General features: G+C 37.5%; 1 protein-coding gene across 1 annotated transcript; it reads left to right on the forward strand.

Annotated features, from left to right (window-relative positions):
* Window positions 1-1882: 1882 nt before the first annotated feature.
* On the forward strand, window positions 1883-18402 carry LOC128513778 (ankyrin repeat and SAM domain-containing protein 6-like). Its single transcript, XM_053487312.1, has 16 exons — window positions 1883-2383; window positions 5248-5774; window positions 7818-7862; window positions 8035-8239; window positions 10199-10305; window positions 10418-10557; window positions 10774-11020; window positions 11273-11319; window positions 11958-12167; window positions 12680-12848; window positions 13567-13757; window positions 14740-14926; window positions 15764-15831; window positions 16130-16246; window positions 16383-16467; window positions 16996-18402. The coding sequence occupies exons 1-16, from the start codon at window positions 2049-2051 to the stop codon at window positions 17034-17036; spliced, it is 2721 nt and encodes a 906-aa protein (XP_053343287.1). The 5' UTR covers window positions 1883-2048; the 3' UTR covers window positions 17037-18402.
* Window positions 18403-18731: the final 329 nt, after the last annotated feature.

Raw genomic sequence — 18731 nt, forward strand, 5'->3', positions numbered from 1 at the left:
CATTTATTTAAATCCATAGAAAGATTTTTCTATAAGAAATAGTGGCTAAAACAAAGCTACACATACATTCTTTAGTTGAAATAAATTGAGAAAATGAAATTTATAAATAATTGTAACAAATTATTTTAGTTTTAGTTTTTACATTTAATTTATTTATATAATTAAAGATACATTTTAAATGAATGAAGTGCACAGTATTATGCATTATGCCATTTTCCCCAGGGTTGGTACAGTCTTGTGTAAGTGTAGTACTGTTTAACTATGCCATCTACAGGCATGAGAACATAACTACTAAACCTTTTAGAGGGGGACTGAAATTTAACCCTGAAATAAACTGGCAAATAAGAGATGAAAAGCTGATCACTGTGTTACTTACAAACAGTAAGATAACAGAACAACAGGAAAAAAAAAACTCAATAGCTTCACAATTTATGATTTGGGGAATGGTCTAATTCTGACCAGGCTATATTAGACCATGCCAGCATTTCAGGTTTGTGAGCTTTTTAAGGAACCATAAACTATGACTATTAAATGTATTGCTATCTATTCTTCTGTACTGTGTTATTTTTGGTGTAAATTTGGTTTGTCTTAGATATTCAGCTAATGAGGTGTCCTAGTTAGCTAGTACGTTTCTGTTAATTTATGTTACATGTACTGTATCTAGCAGCACCTTGGTCCTGGAGGAACGGCGTTTCGGTTTACTGCGTACTAAACTGTATAAGGTTGAAATGACAATAAAATGCCTACTTGACTTAAATCCTACAGACCACAGTTGCAAAGTAACCTGAGGCTTCTTTGCCTGACATCAGTGTCCAAATTCTTCTGCTCTTGTGAATCAGTGGGTTCAATTCCCCATGCCAATACTAAAAAATTTGTGGAAGGTCTTAGAAGATTGGAGATTAGGCGGATCTAAATCTGGAAGGCAATGTTTAAAGACCACATAGGAATGCAAAGTGTCAGTACCTAGAGGCTGTTGTAAATAGTGATAAAAATAAAAAGAATATTTTCACTTTATATGTCTATCAAACCTATAGCATGTAACTAAAATGAAGTTTACAAAAGTGGCCTTTGGAATTAGAAGATAATTTGATTAAAAAACATTTTTTCATGCCTTATTCATGTCCTAAATTTTAGTCAGATTTGTTACAGCAGAATAAGCACATTTACGTACATTCATAGAGCACAAGCTTATGTGGTTTTCGAAATCTTTCTTTCTGTTATATAGTACATTTTTGATATTTGCTCAGCTGTTCATTTCCAAACAAAAATTGATTAGTGCAGTACACTTCGTTTAAAGTGATATCTAAGTGACTTATGTAAAATACTTCTTCAGTGTAGCAGTTTTTACAATTTTTACTGTAGTCACAGTGTACAGATGAGAATTGTAGTCCGTGTAGTCTGGTGTCAGGAGTGAAATTACAGGTGTTAAATTTGAGTGTAGTGGACACATAGTGAATACATCTTAACTGTATTAATAACAGTGTGAATAAAAATATAACTGAAAAGCAATTTCATTTAGCTGGGCCACAGTCATTTGGGAATATTTATGAATGTACAAAAATGCCTTCACCATGTGTGTCAACTATATTTTAGGTAATGTAGTTTTGTCCCTGTTTTTTGCTGTTATTATGTTATGTTATAATTGTGTAGTTATTATACAAATCTCCAGCATCTAGTAACTGTTAAATTTCACATCTAAGACTTATTAATTAAATGCTATTAAAACAAGCCTCTCCTACATGCTCGATATGACAGGGAATAATGTCTGGGTCACTTTTTCCTCAGCATGTATTTTGACAAACGGAACTGGTTCGTGGTGGTCTCTCTGGAGTCTGGATGACCCTACAGTGAGCATGCGCAACAATGAACGTGCGCGCGCAAGCGTTGCACGGAAAAAGTTTCCAAGAATTCCTATAATGTTCTGGTAGTTGACTAACGTTTTTTTTTTTTCCCTGAGGTTAACATCACTGCATGCCGATGATGCCGGTAATGCCCGCACAGACACATAGAACCAGGAAAGAAAGTGCGTGTTTACTGCAAGTTCCGAGATGAATTTCGGCGTTCCAGCAAATTCGCTCTTGTTGTTCCGAGCTTGCGATGAGGGAGACTATGAGAGCGCTAAGAGCATTCTTGAGCCCGCCGGGAACGACTCGGGAAGACAGTCCAAAACACGGCTGGACTCTGTCTCGGAATGCAGTGTGGACATCGTACGGGGAGGGCTGCCGCTCGTACACGTCGATTGTACGGACGAAGAAGGGAACACGGCGTTACACTTCGCGGCTGCGAGCGGACACGAGCATTTAGTTCGATTCTTACTGCGGAAAGGGGCGTCTGTTGATAGCAGGAATAATTATGGATGGACACCGCTGATGCAGGCAGCGAGGTAGGACCTTTACCCGAGACATGGTGAGAATGTGCTGTTGTAGTGAATAGCAGCACAGCTGTAAGGCCGTGCTCTAGGCCGTGCACTAAAGTAATCACAGATGAGTTTATATAGTGCAGTGTGAGTGTGTGTGTGTGTGTGTTTGTGTGATCTTGCTTTTTATGCAACAATTCTGTAGAATAAAATATATCGAGTAACTGACATTCCAGACAGAATATCTCAAAACATTCTGTTAATCTTTGCTCCGTCAAAGAAAATAGTCCCCACAGCTGGGTAGAGCGTTGGGTGTTGCCATGCCAACGCACATACTGGTCAACAGCCCATAGTAAGCTGAATAACGGTTTAAATGCTTCTACTGGCAGAATTCAGTTTAGTTCAGTTACTCTCACTCAATCATTGTATATACAGTTTCATACTGTATACAGGGTCACAGGGGGCCTGGAGCCTATTCAAGGAGACATAGGGCACAAAGTGGGGTTCACCCCCATTGGTACAGGGTACCAATCCAGCAAAAGGCAGAAACACACTCGTATGCTCGTTCACACACTATGGCCAATTTAGGAACACCAATTAGCCTAATCTGCTTGTTTTTGTAATGTGTGAGGAAACCGGAGCACGAGGAGTAAACCCACCAAGCACGAGGAGAAGACGCAAAACCCCATTCAATTCAGTTCAGTTACTGTACATTTTATTCGCAATTTTAACAATGGTCATTGTCACAAAGCAGCTTTACAAAATCAAAAATTGTCCCTGGTGAGCAAGCTGAGGGGGACGGTGGCAAGGCAAAACAAAAAAAAACTTTTTGCTTTCATTAAGGTGTTTGATCTTTAACATGCAATATCCATGAGTCAGTCAAAAATTAGATTATTTTTTTAACCTGGTTTTAATGAAAGATACAACAGTTAATGTTTCGCTAAGCAGTGTGAAGAGTTCATTGCTTTGTTCTATTCTAAGAGGAAGCATGTACAAGGAAAACAAAACTGGGCCCAGGATAGGTCCCAGACATACCCCAGACTTAATAGTAGCCAAAGAAGAGGAGAGGTTAACAATCTTCCTGAAAAAAATCTTGTTAGTAAGTTAGGAGGCAAACCACTTAATTTTTTTTTCTAAATTAACATTGCTAAAAAATCAAGTATTGAAACCTCATCCAGCAAAAACAATGAACTAAAAGATTAGCTGAAATCAGGGGGCATTTTCAGATTAGGGCCCAGGGTTGTTTAAAGAACGATACAACATACTTGGGCATGGATCAAGTTAAATATGGAATCCAGTCGTACCAGAGAATGAGGCAACATAATCAGTGCAAATGTTGTCATGCCCTTCTCTAAGGTTGAAAAACTGCGGTCTCTAAAAGAAAAAAAAAGTGTAGCTACAAAGAGTAAAGGAAAGTGCTATATTGAGGGGGTCTTACTAAACTATAATTTGAGTTATAATGGAATCTTGACTATAAAGGACGAGGACTACAGGTACTGGTCAGACATTCATATAAACATGCAGTACAATGACTGTCTGACTGATTAATGGCCGACTGTCACAGTTTATAAATAACTATGACTTAACACAGCACAGCAGCAATACTTCTGTGTTGTCAGTGATGTCAGGGCTCTGGTTAGGTTCAGAATAGCATCCATGGATAGCTTATTAACTGTTCTTTGAACTAACAGGTCGCATATGCTCCTTGTTAACTACTCTTGGGCAGACATAATGATGGCACATGCACTGTTTTGTGTAAAATGTTAGAGACATCTGCTAGTCTAAGCCAGCATGTGTGCTGAAAACTTTAAAAAGTGCAAGATTTGCTGTAAATAGCCCTGTCTCCCATGAGTCAGCTAAATTGCAATACTGGCTGACTTTGACTTATCACACCTACCAGAATGAAGTATTATTTTAAGGAGGACTGCAGGTATTTCCTATTGCAGGTACCACCCTATTCTACTAGACCCCTCTGTTATATCGGGATTATGCTGCATTGCCTTTATAGCATCGCACAGGGCTTCTGAAAAGAGAAAATTGCAAGTGTCTCAATCATGAATTAAACGATAAAACACTTTACAACAGGAAATTTTCTTTTCCAGAAGTTCTCTGTTGCCTAGCATTCTTTTGTCAAATTTCACACTATTCTGTTTTACACTTCTGACAGCTCGGTTCCCTCCTAATTGCAAGCAACTAGTTTAGGCCAATATTCTGTATAGCCTACACTAAAATGAATGATAAAACGGCCTACAGTTCAAGTGTTAAGTGTTTTATTCCCATGATTTTCTGTTTACCTGTTTGAAGGATAAGGTTTCCATTAAAACCATAAAATACCTGCCCCCATCCTAGGGTGCATAGCTATTGGTTTAGAAAAAAACGAGTACGTAGTAGAAGAGTTGATGGTGTGAGATGAAGACAAAGCTGCTTTTTAGAGGAGGCAGTGTGGGCTTGAGTATGAGTATGGCCTATAACATGGTTCACGCAAGTACATCTACAAATGACATTGCTTGGCCCAGCTTGCATTAATGTGCATCTCTAGTAAAAACCTACTCAACGTACCCTGTTACGTACCTGTGAAGGTAATCAAGTCCATAAGGTGGTGATATAAGATATTGAATGCTTAGGCCATTTCCGCGGTTAGGGAAGTTAACCTAGCATCAGCACTGAGACTACGCCTTGTGCATTGCATTTCTTGATTGCTTCATTTTAAATCCATTGTCATGGCTTACAGAGGTAAAAAATACAGGCACAAATACAAATATTGTGTTGTTGTTTTTTTGCTGTCCAAATACTTGTGGATCTCTCGGTATAAAAGATCTATATTCTTAGACTGTTCTTACGATCTAAGCAATCTATGTGAATTGAATCTTTTTTCTTTTTTTTTTGTACAGGTTTGGCCATTTAAATGTGTCTCATATCTTGCTTGAGAATGGGGCTGAGATCAATGGAAGGAATCGCATGGGAGCCAGTGTGCTCACTATGGCAGCCCGTGGGGGGCACACACATGTTGCTAAACTCCTCCTTGAACATGAAGCATTTGTGGATGACTTTGACCACCTTTCTGCAGCTGAAAGGAATGCTAATGGAAACAACAGTAATCACAGTGATAACGGGAAGAACTTCTTGGATATCACGTCTTTATTGGTTAGCGCTCAGCATGGTCATGATGCTATGGTCAGACTGCTTTTGGAGTGGGGAGCTGATGTGAACTTTTCCCAGAAGACCACGGGGTGGAGTGCACTAATGTTAGCCACGTTGAGCGGAAAGGCTAGTATAGCTCAGCAGCTAGTAGAGAGGGGTGCTGATCCTGATCAGCTTAATGTTTTGTCCAAAACAGCTTTTGAAGTGGCACTGCATCTTAATCAAAAAGAGGTGAAGAGTTATCTGGATTCCATCACCACAGTTCGTCCACAACCAGGTAAGATCTTTAATTTAAAGCAGTGTGGGATGAAGAATGGCATTTTTTTTAACTTATATGTTATTAAATGTTCTGGGTAACTTTTCATTTAGACAAACACCACCAGTATACATACTGTAGAGGTCACTCTTAGTAAGATCAAACCAAGCCATTATATTTAACTTCCCACCAGGTACCCATCTCCTGTCCTTCCAAAGTTGCAAATATCTCTGAACTGTACCACTCTCATTCAGTGGCTATTGAAGACCTATGATATGACTTAATCAAAAACCTGAATTAAAGGTTCTAGCTCTGACTAGTTTTTCAGTGCTATTTAGTCACGTGGTGGGAACATTGAAATTAATTTACTTCATTTGTACAGTTTTGATCCTTAATTAGGTTTACAGTGCATCCGAAAAGTATTTACAGCGCATTACCTTTTCTACATTTTGTTATGTTACAGCCATTTTTTCCCTCAGAATTCTACACACAACACCCCATAATGACAACTTGAAAAAAGTTTACTTAAGGTTTTTGCAAATTTATAAAAAAAACAACAACTGAGAAATCACATGTACATAAGTATTCACGGCCTTTGCTCAATACTTTGTACATGCCAGCACCATGCTTCACTGTAGGGATGGTATTGGCCTGGTGATAAGCGGTGCCTAAGCGCTGCCTTTTACTAAGAAGTGGCTTCCGTCTGGCCACTCTACCATATAGGCCTGATTGGTGGATTGCTGCAGAGGTGGTTGTCCTTCTGGAAGGTTCTCCTCTCTTCACAGAGGACCTCTGGAGCTCTGACAGAGTAACCATCAGGTTCTTGGTCACCTCCCTGACTATGGCCCTTCTCCCCCGATCGCTCAGTTTAGATGGCCGGCCAGCTCTAGTAAGAGTCCTGGTGGTTTTGAGCTTCTTCCACTTACTGATGATAAAGGCCACTGTGCTTATTGGGACCTTCAAAGCAGCAGAAATTTATTTGTAACCTTACCCAGATTTCTCCCATTTCCCCAGTATCGGAGGTCTACAGACAATTCCTTTTACTTTATGCTTGGTTTGTGCTCTGACATGAACTGTCAACTGTGGGACCTTATATAGACAGGTGTGTGCCTTTTTAAATCATGTACAATTAACTGAATTTACCACAGACATACTTCAATTAAGCTGCAGAAACATCTCAAGGATGATCAGGGGAAACAGGATGCGCCTGAGCTCAATTCTGAGCTTCATGGCAAAGGTTGTGAATACTTATGTACATGTGCTTTCTCAATTTTTTTATTTGTAATAAATTTGCAAAAATCTCAAGTGAACTTTTTTCATGTTGTCATTATGGGGTGTTGTGTGTAGAATTCTGAGGAAAAAAATGAATTTAATCCATTTTAGAATAAGGCTGTGACATAACAAAATGTGGAAAGTGAGGCGCTGTGAATACTTTCCAGATGCATTGTAAATGAATGTCATCACATTGACTGTTTTCAACAGTAGGTCAAAATAAGAGCTTGTGTATGTACAGTTAATGCCTTCCCAATTTAAATGATATTGAAGGCTCAACACCACATGATGCCACATGATGGATTGAAGCCTTTGTTCTGATTATTCTCACTAATCATGACCACAAAGCTGTTTATTCCCAAACCTGTGAGTTCTTACTTTCATTATAAAAAATTTCTGCTGATCAATTTTTACAATGCATCTTACCATACATTTAAGTGATCTCATTCATGTATTTTCCAACTTTGTTTATTTCCTGAAGTTGACGGTTCAGCACTATCCAAAATTCCATAATGTGTTGAACAGTTCTTTACCCAATTCCAGTAATTTTAATGTTTACTTTGCTCTGGCATGGGCAACATGGGAAACATTTAGAGATGTGGTGCAGAATGATTTATTAAATAGCAGTGCACTTTATTATAAACATGTGTCAGTGTCTATTGTATGTGCTTGAAGTATTGTATGTGATTGGAGTATTGTATGTGTTTGTATGTGTTTAGAATACATTAATAAATACTGTATAATCCTGTCCATATTTTTTCATGTATTTTGCTCTTTTTTTATTTCCACTAGATGATGAGAAGAAAAGACCTGATGTTTTCAGTGCTCTAAAGCTAGGTAAGTGCAACTGAGGATAAGGAATGTTTTACCATATCCCACTAAATAGGGCTTCACTGATCATTAAATTTGTAAACCGTAAATAATTTATACTGATGCCCCAGATTTGTGTTAATTCTCTTTCTCGCTCTCTCTCTCTCTCTCTCTGTCTGTTTGTGTGTGTGTGAGATAGGAAATTCTCAACTGGTGAAGGAGATACTAGAGGAGGATCCATCTCAGGTGAACTTGGCTAATGCAGATGGGGCATCGCCTTTGATGATTGCTGCTGTGAGTGGACTGCTGGAAGTGGTGCAGCTTCTGGTTGAGAGGAATGCGGACATAGACAAGCAAGATGGAGCCCATGGCTGGACGGCCCTTATGCAGGCAACATATCATGGGTGAGGCTTGAATCTCCTAATTTTCACTACTTTCACTAAGCTTTTAGAAATAGCAAAAGGTTAAAGCTAAAAATAAGCTAATCAGCTTCAAGTTGAAGCCCACGTACATTTCTTCTCGTCTTTCTCTATGGCAGAACTCTCTGCCTAACTTATTAATACAAAGAAATACAATTTTGCAGGTTGAGTATCTTACACCTTGTTTTCCAGTGGTTCTCTGCAGAACTTCCTTTATCATTAGCCAAATACACTGCCTGTTTGGTTTATTTAGAGAGTAAATGACAGCATTCTGTCCAGCAGGCGATTTACGATTTACGCACTCACAAACTCTGGCTGAACAGACATATATATCATTGAAAGAGCGAGTTTTGACTAATGTACAGAGAAAACCTTTCTTTTATTTTTATATAGTTATGTGTTAAAGTTTATATCCTCTTTTTTTAAATTTAAGTTTATGTGGAAAAACATAATAAAAATTATCTGATTATAGCAGGTCTTAGTGTTGGGCAAACACAACCTCAGAGGAACAACGAAATGTTTTTCAAAACCTTCTTTTCACTATGCCATTATATATTTAACAAGAATGAAGCAAAAAAAAAAATTAATAGAGTAAGTTGCAGCCAGGTTATACTTATTATTAACCCTTGATTATTAACAGTTGTGCAAACATCTATAAAAGCAGAAGTTTTGATAGTTTGCTTGTCTGAAGCATTCAGGTTAACACAATGACAAGAGGGAAAAACTTAAGCAATGATTTTAAAGAAGTAATTGTCACTGCATGTCAATCTGGTAATAAAATGTATATAATAATTGTTATGAAACCATTTCCAAGCAATTTCAGTCTTTCCAAGAGTTTGCATCCCAAGGCGTTCACCTCAAGGTCAGACTGTGCAATGCTCAGGAAAAAAAAAAAAGATTTACATCTCAGACCCTACATGCCTTACTGAGCATGTTAAAGCCTAATCCCAATTCTATTTTCTACCCCTTCCCCTACCCCTCGCCCCTTCCCCTTGTCCCTTGAAACGAAGTGGAAAGGGGAAGAGTTAAAATATTTTCCTCTAAAAAATGGGACACCACTACAACACTGTTATACGTCATCATACGTATCCGTTCATTTACATGTACACATATGGCCGTAAGCAAAACAAACAATGCGTTATCACATGCTAGCGATTTTTTTGCAAACTTTTTTTTTTTACAGAAAAACACCATAAACACAAGACTAAAGGTAATATACATATAATTAAAACTTGTCATAAAAATCCTTATTAATGGCAAAAACTGTTACATTTATGGGTCTGCTTGCTCGAGTGAGCAGCCATCTTGAAAATTTCTCTTAGCCCTTCATTTGAAGTGAGGTCCCGAAAAATCTTTGTTTGGAGGGCTATCTGGCCCTTCCCCTTACCCCTACCCCTCCAACCTTAAGAGAAATGAGACACCCCTACCCCTTCACGTGAACGCGCCAAACGGAGGGGTAGGGGTAAGGGGTAGAATTGGGATTGGGCTTAAATGTTAAAGTTCATGATGGTACAATTAGAAGAAGACTGAACAAGTGTGGTTTAAGCCTCTTCTGTCTAAAAAGGTCATGGATAAAAATATAAATAATTAAGGTTTTGGAATAGTCCAGATCTCCAGATCTCCACCCAGTTGAAATGTTGTTGGGACCTTAACAGTGTCCTGCATCCAGAAGAAGGGATCAAAACAATGTGAGAGACTGAGAAAGTTGTACATGAAACAATTCCTGTATGTAAATTTTGTTCTTTTTTTGTTAAATGAATAATGACATAGTAAAAAAAAAGTTATATGTTGTATAATCTGCTGTGATCAGATGATTTTCTTACACAAAAACAGGAACTTGAAAGAGGGGGCACTAACTTTTACACATAACTGTAAATACAATACATGCTGCACTCCAAAGACACACAGAAGGTTTAGAAATTCTGTCCTTTTTTCCTTTTGCAGAAATAAAGATGTGGTGAAATATCTGCTGAGTCAGGGAGCTGATGTAAACCTAAGAGCCAAGAATGGATACACAGCCTTTGACCTAGTCATGCTTTTAAATGACCCAGGTAGAGTAAAAAAAGAGGAAGTACTTATCAAGAGGTACAGCTTTGTCCCACTAGAGTAAATTAATTATTTAATTAATTTCTTCTTTGTCCCAATTCTTCTGTTTTTCTTAAGATACTGAATTAGTGAGACTTCTGGCTGCTGTGTGTATGACAGTAGAAAAAGACAAGAGTAGGCACAGAGACAAGATCTCCAACAAGAAACACCTGTCTCCCAGTGTACTTACACCACCGGATGATAAAGGAGGCCTGAAGGTGGGTCTCTGTACATGTACACAGTAATTGATGCATAATTTAATGTCTCCATGTGTTACTGTGCAGATCCATGTAAAAATGTTCCTCACCATTGTTTAAGTCATTATTAATGTTTTGGATTAGCTGGAATATAGCTCCTTACAAAACAGACATTCAGCTTATTCTCACAAGATTATTAATGTTTTTTTTTTTTGCTTTTCTATTTTTTCTTTCCAGTCCTGGTGGAACCGCATGTCCAATCGCTTTCGTAGACTCAAGCTAACACACACCTTAAGGCATGGGCTCCATCCCAATCGCTTAGCTCCATTTCATGATAACTCAGGGGTTCTGCTGGATGCTACCATGAAGGCAGAGAACAGAATAGACACAAACAGCTCAGAACCAAGTAGTGCAATGGTTTCTCCTGCTGGCACACACATTGATGACCTCACCATTGCATGGACTGATAAGAACAAAGACAGTGGTAAGATGTTATTCATGAACTATAGGTTTGATTAAGTAATACTAGATTAGACTGACAGTACTTTTACTTAACCCTAAAAAAAAATATGCAGCTAAGAATAATTTCATTCATTTAGAATTTTTGTGTGTGATATTTAACTGTGGTAACTGCAGGATTATATCAAATATGATGGCAAAACAGAACTAATTTATCACAAAGTGTAAAAGATTATGAAGCATGTAAGTCAGTTATGTTATTCTATGATTTTTTAAGGTCTTGGCAGAAACAGTGACAAAGATTATTTTCTCATTTCCACAATGGTAAGCATTTTCACACTCTCATGTATCTGAAACCTTTTTTTGCAATAGACTTGCATGATTTGATTTTTTTTTTATCACAATTGCAATTATTTTGACACATATTGTGATTTAAACTATTTGCTATTTCGTATTTAAACGTATTTATTAAGCTAACAGCAAATAACGGCACACATCTCATGAAGAAAATGCCAATATTTCAATTATATTCTATTCTATTTATATAGTGCTTAGCAATAATTTAATGCTGACATACTGTGTTAGAGTCCAGTTCGTCACCTGGATGAGTCAGATAGGTGCAGAGTGCAAATGAGATCTGGATCACTGGTAGCTCAGAAGCAGCATGTGTAGCTCCAGACCATCATAAGCAGAATCCAGCTGGAGGTGGTCGTTGATAAATATTCATTTATCACCTCAAAAGTATTAGAATTAGAGTTTAGAATTCTAGAATTAGAATTAGAATTAGAATGAAAATAAAAAAATACTCACATTATTTGCATCTCGACATAAATTCCAGACTATGCATACCTGTAATAAATTGCAGCCTTTTGCGATTAAATAATTGCAGATGTCCATATTGAGCTTTTTAGTTTGCGCAGTACGATTTTAAAACAAGTATAATATAATCTCTTTCTGTTTAGCTGAGAAACGGTGCACCTCTGACCCGCTTGCCCAATGAAAAGCTGAAAGCCGTCATCCCACCCTTCCTGCCTCCATCCAACTTTGAGCCGTGGAACTCAGACCGTTCAAGGGTTTTAAAGGAGGGAGGCAAGACAAGTGAGCAGTCTCGTCTGACTATGCCTCAGAGACCAAGCAAAGCCAACTTTAACACCAGTGGAAACTCTGATATTGTAAGTGTCTAAATATTGTAAGCGTACAGTATTTTCTACGGTATGATTTATGCCAGGTGGACACAACATGACTTTTCAAATGTGCAGTACTGCTCACATCACTTTTTATTCTGCTAATTTTTTTTCTGTATTTTTTTTTTTTAGCATCTATTAGGGTATGACATGACCAATCATTGCTTATAGGGGGCAGTGGTGACTCAGTGTGGTAATCCTCTGAGTTACTGATTGGAAGGACAGGTTGCCACTGTTGGGCCCTTGAGCAAGGCCCTTAACCCTGTCTGCTTCAGAGGTGCCATATAATGGCTGACCCTGCGCTCTGACTTCAGTCTACAAACAAAGCTGGGATATGCAAACAATAAAGAATTTTACTGTGCAGTTATTTATATGTGACACAGGCAAATCAGGGATAAAATAGTATAATATTCATTCAGCATTAAGTTTTTATTTCTAGAATTAACAGACAATGCTTTTTTCCCCTGGTCATCTGTATCTGTTTTCTGCTGGTATTATAGACGTCCATTAGTCGAGTGGTGAGCAGGTCAATGAAGTTTTCCAGTATCAGTAAGGTCCCATCCTCCTCCCCCTCTAACTCGGGCAACTATAACTCACCTCATTCATCAGGGGGTTCCAATGGAGTAGGAGGGATCAACCGCCATGCATCTGACATGCATAATCGTTCAGGTACACTCAAACACAGTATAATAATTGATATTGAGGCTTTTGCTAATTTCACATAAAAAGCCAACAGTACCATGTAGGTTGGAATCTGCATGAAAAAGGTGTTTGGTGTATATATGTTATTTTATTTATTTATTATTATTATTATTATTTGTAGTAGTAGTAAAAAGCAGCTGTTTTAAAGTGCTGTGGTAGGATCTGTGTAAATATATTTTACTGTTAATGTTCTAATCAATGTCACACAACCTTGGTGCATTCTCCTTGGCACAGAGGTGCATGACAGCATCAGCTGTTTTCTGCTTTGCATTAGCAGATTTTTTTTAGCTGTGCTCAGTCCTGGCCACCTAATGTCACCATGCATGTCTCTATGAGCTCTGATTTCATGGAACTGGAAGCAAATTTGAATATGTGCACCATATCGCCACACCTAGTTTGAATACATCCGCTGTGCAAATTGGTACTGCCTGCCTGTTTTCTGTGCTGCATGGCTAATCTATTAATACTATGTTATGTGGTGGGAATAAGAGCAGGCTAGCATGTGTGCTCAGGTGCTTGCTGTATGACTTTCCTGTTTGGGCTTAATTTATCTTGTTTGACACAAATATGTAACATATATTACTATGATGTCTTTTTGTAGAAAATATGGAATCCTTGATCTTGGTGCTTGCTTTCTACAGCTTTTCTCCATCTTGCCAATTTTATCTCATTCGACTTTTCTCAGGAGGCAGTGCATCTGACAGCGTACTGTCTCAAATTGCTGCCCAAAGGAAAAGGGCTGCTGGCCTGCTTGATGTCAAAGCGCCAACCCATGAGGCATCAACCACTACACCACTGCCCACCATGCCTGACAATAGCCTGCCCAGCATTCAAAGCAACCCAAGCCTGGTAACAAGCGACTTGCACTCCAGATGGGTATGAGTCCTGCTGATTTTTTTCTCTCACATAAGATACAAAATAATTAAGTCTACTTTTATATTGCCTTCATAATTTACAATCATTTACATGTGGCTAACCACAGATGTTTAGTAGACGAAACTATAATGTAAGATATGATATATATATTTTTTTAGCTTTCACCATATTTTGCAACATTTGGATATAAGAGTTACTGACACAATTTACTGTAATTACTTTACTAAATATTTTTGAATGGAAGGTAAAATGAGAGTGAGATAAAGTGCTCACTAATGTAGGTTTTGAGCTGTTATTTCACCTGAACTATCTTTTGTTGATTTATATTCTTAGCTAAGATTTCTTAATGTAAAGATTATTTTGCTGATTTTACGGGGATTTTTGATTGAGTTTATTCTTGGTTCTTTATACTTCATTATGAATTCCAGCCTTGTTTTTAGATTCTTACTGCTGAGGAGTGGTTAGCATCTTGCGGTATAGCCTTTGTGGTTCTGCGCTCAAAGTATTTTTCAAAGGATTATCATATGCCGTGTTGTGGGTGTTGAAAACTGACTTTTGTTTTTGTTTTTTCTCACAATGTTTCTGTCATTAACTGCTGTTCTTTTCTGTAGTCTTCACATGAGAAACTCCAGAATAAGAGTAGACATCTTTTAATTTAATACCTAACATCTGGGCAACAGGAGACACATTGGTCACATGTTCTTAAATATTACACATTAAAAAAAAAAGAAAGAAAGAAAATAGATGGAGAAGTTGCTTATTGCATCAAACTCCAATCTCATATCAATCTTTTGATGTCAAGTCCACATTCAATGAATAGCAATAACAGAATAGTTGACTTTGTATTTTCAGAGGGTAATGTGCAGGTTTTCTTAACAAATATGTGTGTATATTCTGGTTGAAAATTATATTAGCTACCCCAAGTATGTGCTATAAGTATTTTAATTTTCATCAGTCTAACATCAACCTTTAATTTCCACAGAAGGTTGACCTAAAGAAGAGGCCACAGTCTGGAAATTCCTCCACATCTAAGAGTACATCCCCCACACTGACTCCATCACCATCCCCAACTCCCAAACCTCTCATCGGAGAAACCCTATCATCTGCTTCCTCACAGCCATGCTCTAAAAGTAGTGGTGGATCAAGTAGTGGCACCATCACTGATGAAGGTCAGTGCAATAAAAATGTTCAGGCTTTTTTCTGTACCAGTAGCAGTTAACAATTTAAAGGCGCAGTCTCACGAGAGTATAATGCAAAACACAAAACCTGTGTTTGGTTTTTTATGCTTTACGTTGTATATTTGTGTTAAAGGTGTATAACACCCCTATCTCATCTGTTCTGCAAGGTTCCCCAGGGTCTGAGAGCTACTTCTAGGACCGCCAAAAAATTAAACACGTTTAATTTGCCTGGGCCATTCAAAGACATTTAATTAACATTTTATTTCATTAACATGTTTAATTTTTTGTGTGGAAAGATTGGAAACGTAATCACTACTCCAAGACTGCCAAAACTCACTATGAATTGTGAAACCATTCTTACGGCCACCACGCCCTAACCCTACCCCTAGTTCTGTGCCTGCAGTAAAGCATGGTGGTGGCAGTATCATGATGGGGGAGGGTTGGTCAGCAGCAGGAGTAGGAGACTGGTCATATTTGATTGAAGTAGGAATGCATACAAATACAGAGAAGTATTTGAAGGAAACCTGATCATGTGGTTCAACCTTTCAGCATAATAACAAATTAAAGTATTCAGCCTAAAAAAAAATGCTAAAGAAAAGTGGTTTTCTGAATGTCTTTGAATGGCCCAGGCAAATCCCAGGCTTCAAACCCCTAGGACTTACTTGTAGAGAAGCCTGTAGAGACTTACCCAAGACAAGACAATTTGGAGCTGTAGAGATATAACACAGTAAAGTGTGCACAAATTAAAATTGTAAACTGTTTTGAATTGTTTCCAAACCAAGTGATATCACTGTGATTGTTATCTTTACCTTCTATCCTTTTTTACAGATGAGCTTTCAGGTATACTAAGAAAACTGTCCTTGGAGAAATATCAGCCCATCTTTGAAGAACAGGAGGTACAGACCTAGATATATGTAGATATATAACTTTTCTTTGTGCTTAGACATTATTTAAATAACTTCAACGGCAAAGGATGCTAATGCATTTCACTACATTTCGTACTGTGTATGTTTGTGTATGTGACAAATAAATTTTGAATTTGAAATTTGAATTTGAAATGTTCAGAATAAGCACAAAGATTTGCAGTGGATTATATAGTTTTATTTCCTATTTGGCCCTGTTACAGCTATTTCCAAAACCTGTAATTACATGCTTGCATGTAATCATCTGTGCACTCATTACTATTAATTGCAGGTAGACATGGAGGCCTTTTTGACTCTAACTGACAGAGATCTGCAGGAGTTGGGGATTAAAACAGACGGGCCCAGACAACAGATTTTGGCAGCCATTTCTGAGCTTAATGCTGGAAAGGTGTTGTTTTTTTTTTTTTTTTAAAGACTAGTAGTCAACGTTGTCTCAATTTTCATATGTCTTACTATTAATATATGTAGGAATTTGGTATCAAGATTATAAACAGGTCTGTTGTAATGTTATGTTTTAATTTCAGGGAAGAGAAAGACAGATACTGCAGGAAACGATCCACAATTTCCAGTCATCTTTTGGGAGTAGTGCAAGTAACCAGCATCCTACAGGTTATTCATGTTTTGAATATCACGCATAAAAGCTTATCCTGATTTATAGATAAGTCATAACATTATAATAGTGAAGTAACTGATAAGTAAAGTGGACACCATTGATCACCAACTATACACCAGCAAACTGGTGACTTGATTATAGGCATCCAAGGCTCACCCATGCCAGTGGGGACCGAAGGCCAGTCTATCCAGTCAAATCTAACAGAAAAGACAAAAAGCCCTAAACGAATTAGTTCTGGCCATGATAGAAAGGCTGCATGTTTGACAGCCTGGTGTCAGACACCACAGCACACCCCCAGACAACCTGCAGAGACAAACCCGGAGGGGCCGGAACTGCTCCAGTGACACAAGGGGAACCCAAAAAACCTAGGTGTTTTTTAATGTTAATGGTTCGAGTGTTATGGCTGAATGGTGTATAGTGTATACTCTACAGATTTTTTTCAGAATCCTCGTGTACTTATTACTATATCATTGTATCTGGATGTAATAAACTCAAGTTCTCTCTCTTTTTTTTTTTTACTTTAGCTTGGGCAAGACATCAACTGCACACTCTTAACAAAAGGTAACACATCTTGCCAGATGAGGAACTGGAGAATGGTGCCTTCTCAAAGTGCTTGTCCTGGAACTTCTATTTAGTTTTTATAACTTTTTCAAGAAACTCTGAGGTTTGATTGATAATGAGCTACTTGAGGATCTGTCAAATTGTACCAATGCGACAAAAAAGTGGCAGTGGACCTCACACATTACTCCTCGTAAGCGAGCATGCCTTGGGTCACAAATGTGAAAGGGCATAATAGGTAACACTTACATGTATTTGTTTTTAATTAAAAACAAAAATGTATCCAAAATGTAATTTAAACATATTTTAGTGTAGAAAAGAAAATGTGAGATTTAGTGTTACTACTGGAAAACATGCAGCGACACCCAAGCTCATGATCGAACCTGGGACTCTGACACTGCTGGGAGCTAACACTACCATATTACCTAAAAAATACTAATATATTGAGATTTTAAGAACCGGCCCGGTGTTCATCAGGTGAGAGAATGATGATCATGTTCATTTATATGTATTATAGATGCATTTAGTATACTGTATGTACAGGCTGCAAGAAAAAAAAGCATAATTTTTCACAGACCTTTTTGGCATTAATAGTGGATCATTTATAATTTATAAAATAAGGATCAAATATGTGTTTTAAACATTGTTTTGTTTTATAAAATGTTTTTTCATTTCATAATATAAACTTTGTGTAAAATTAGAGAGAATGAATAGAACTTGAGAGACATTACATTAAGTCAAAAGGTCATCCATATTTAAATTTTTTTTATAAGCTGCTTTAGTGAGGGAGCTCAAACATAAAGCAAACATTATAAAGGTTTGTGAGCACTTTACGACTGTCGGGTAAACTGAGCATGTACTTTCTTTAGGGATGTGCTTATATTATCTGTAATAAATTGCTGACATTTGGGATTAAATAACTGCACAGGTCCATGTTGCAATTTAGATTTTTTTTTTTTTTAAATGCAATCAGTTGTGCAGCACTGAAGCTCTTACATTTAATGCGGTTCTTCTGTTGCCACATTACTTCAAACCTTAATATAACACTGGAGTATGCTGTTACTCCCTCCCTCCTGGGCGAGCCTGGAATCTAGACCATCAATGACACTTGTGTGGGTGTTTTTAAAAAATATTAACTGACCTGAAGGCCCACTTTCTTCACATGAACAATTTTTCCTTAAACTCAGTTTTCATAGTTTTAAGGGTACGGATCTGCTTTCTGGCGAGATGAATGGACAAAGTTTTTCTTGGAAAAAATAAAATGAAAACATAAAACAAAACAAATCTCTTCACCTCATTTATAGTCAGATTTTTTGCAAATGAAATGAACAAATATGTCATCAGAGCATTTGACCTTGCATCTGATAGGACCGTGGTGGTAAAGAGCTGTTATCATCAGCTAGCTCATGAGTGTTACCACAAAGAAAAATACAAATAAAAATAATAAAAGGAAATGCTGTCATGCCAACAACTTGTGTTTCTTATTTGGGCCAGATATAAAGTTGAAGTCAAATGTAGGCAAAAGACATTTAAAACTTAGTTTCATGTTACCCTGCATTTCCTGTGATAAGTGAATTAGGGAGTATTTCCATAAGATATAATAATAAAAAAAAAAGTTTTTTAAGTTAAGATACGGGTTTTGGTAACATTTGCCTTTTCCTTGCTTACTGAAAGTAAAATCAGATCCCAGGTCTAGCCTCCA

The sequence above is a fragment of the Clarias gariepinus genome, chromosome 26 (genome assembly GCF_024256425.1).
Source record: "Clarias gariepinus isolate MV-2021 ecotype Netherlands chromosome 26, CGAR_prim_01v2, whole genome shotgun sequence".
In the NCBI taxonomy this organism is placed as follows: domain Eukaryota; kingdom Metazoa; phylum Chordata; class Actinopteri; order Siluriformes; family Clariidae; genus Clarias; species Clarias gariepinus.

Coding starts and splice junctions, on each gene's coding strand:
- LOC128513778 (XM_053487312.1), top strand. CDS start 2,049: ATGAATTTCGGCGTTCCAGCAAATTCGCTCTTGTTGTTCCGAGCTTGC. Junction 14,927..15,763: donor TGGCACCATCACTGATGAAG/GTCAGTGCAATA, acceptor CCTTTTTTACAG/ATGAGCTTTCAGGTATACTA. Junction 16,468..16,995: donor AAGTAACCAGCATCCTACAG/GTTATTCATGTT, acceptor TTTTTACTTTAG/CTTGGGCAAGACATCAACTG.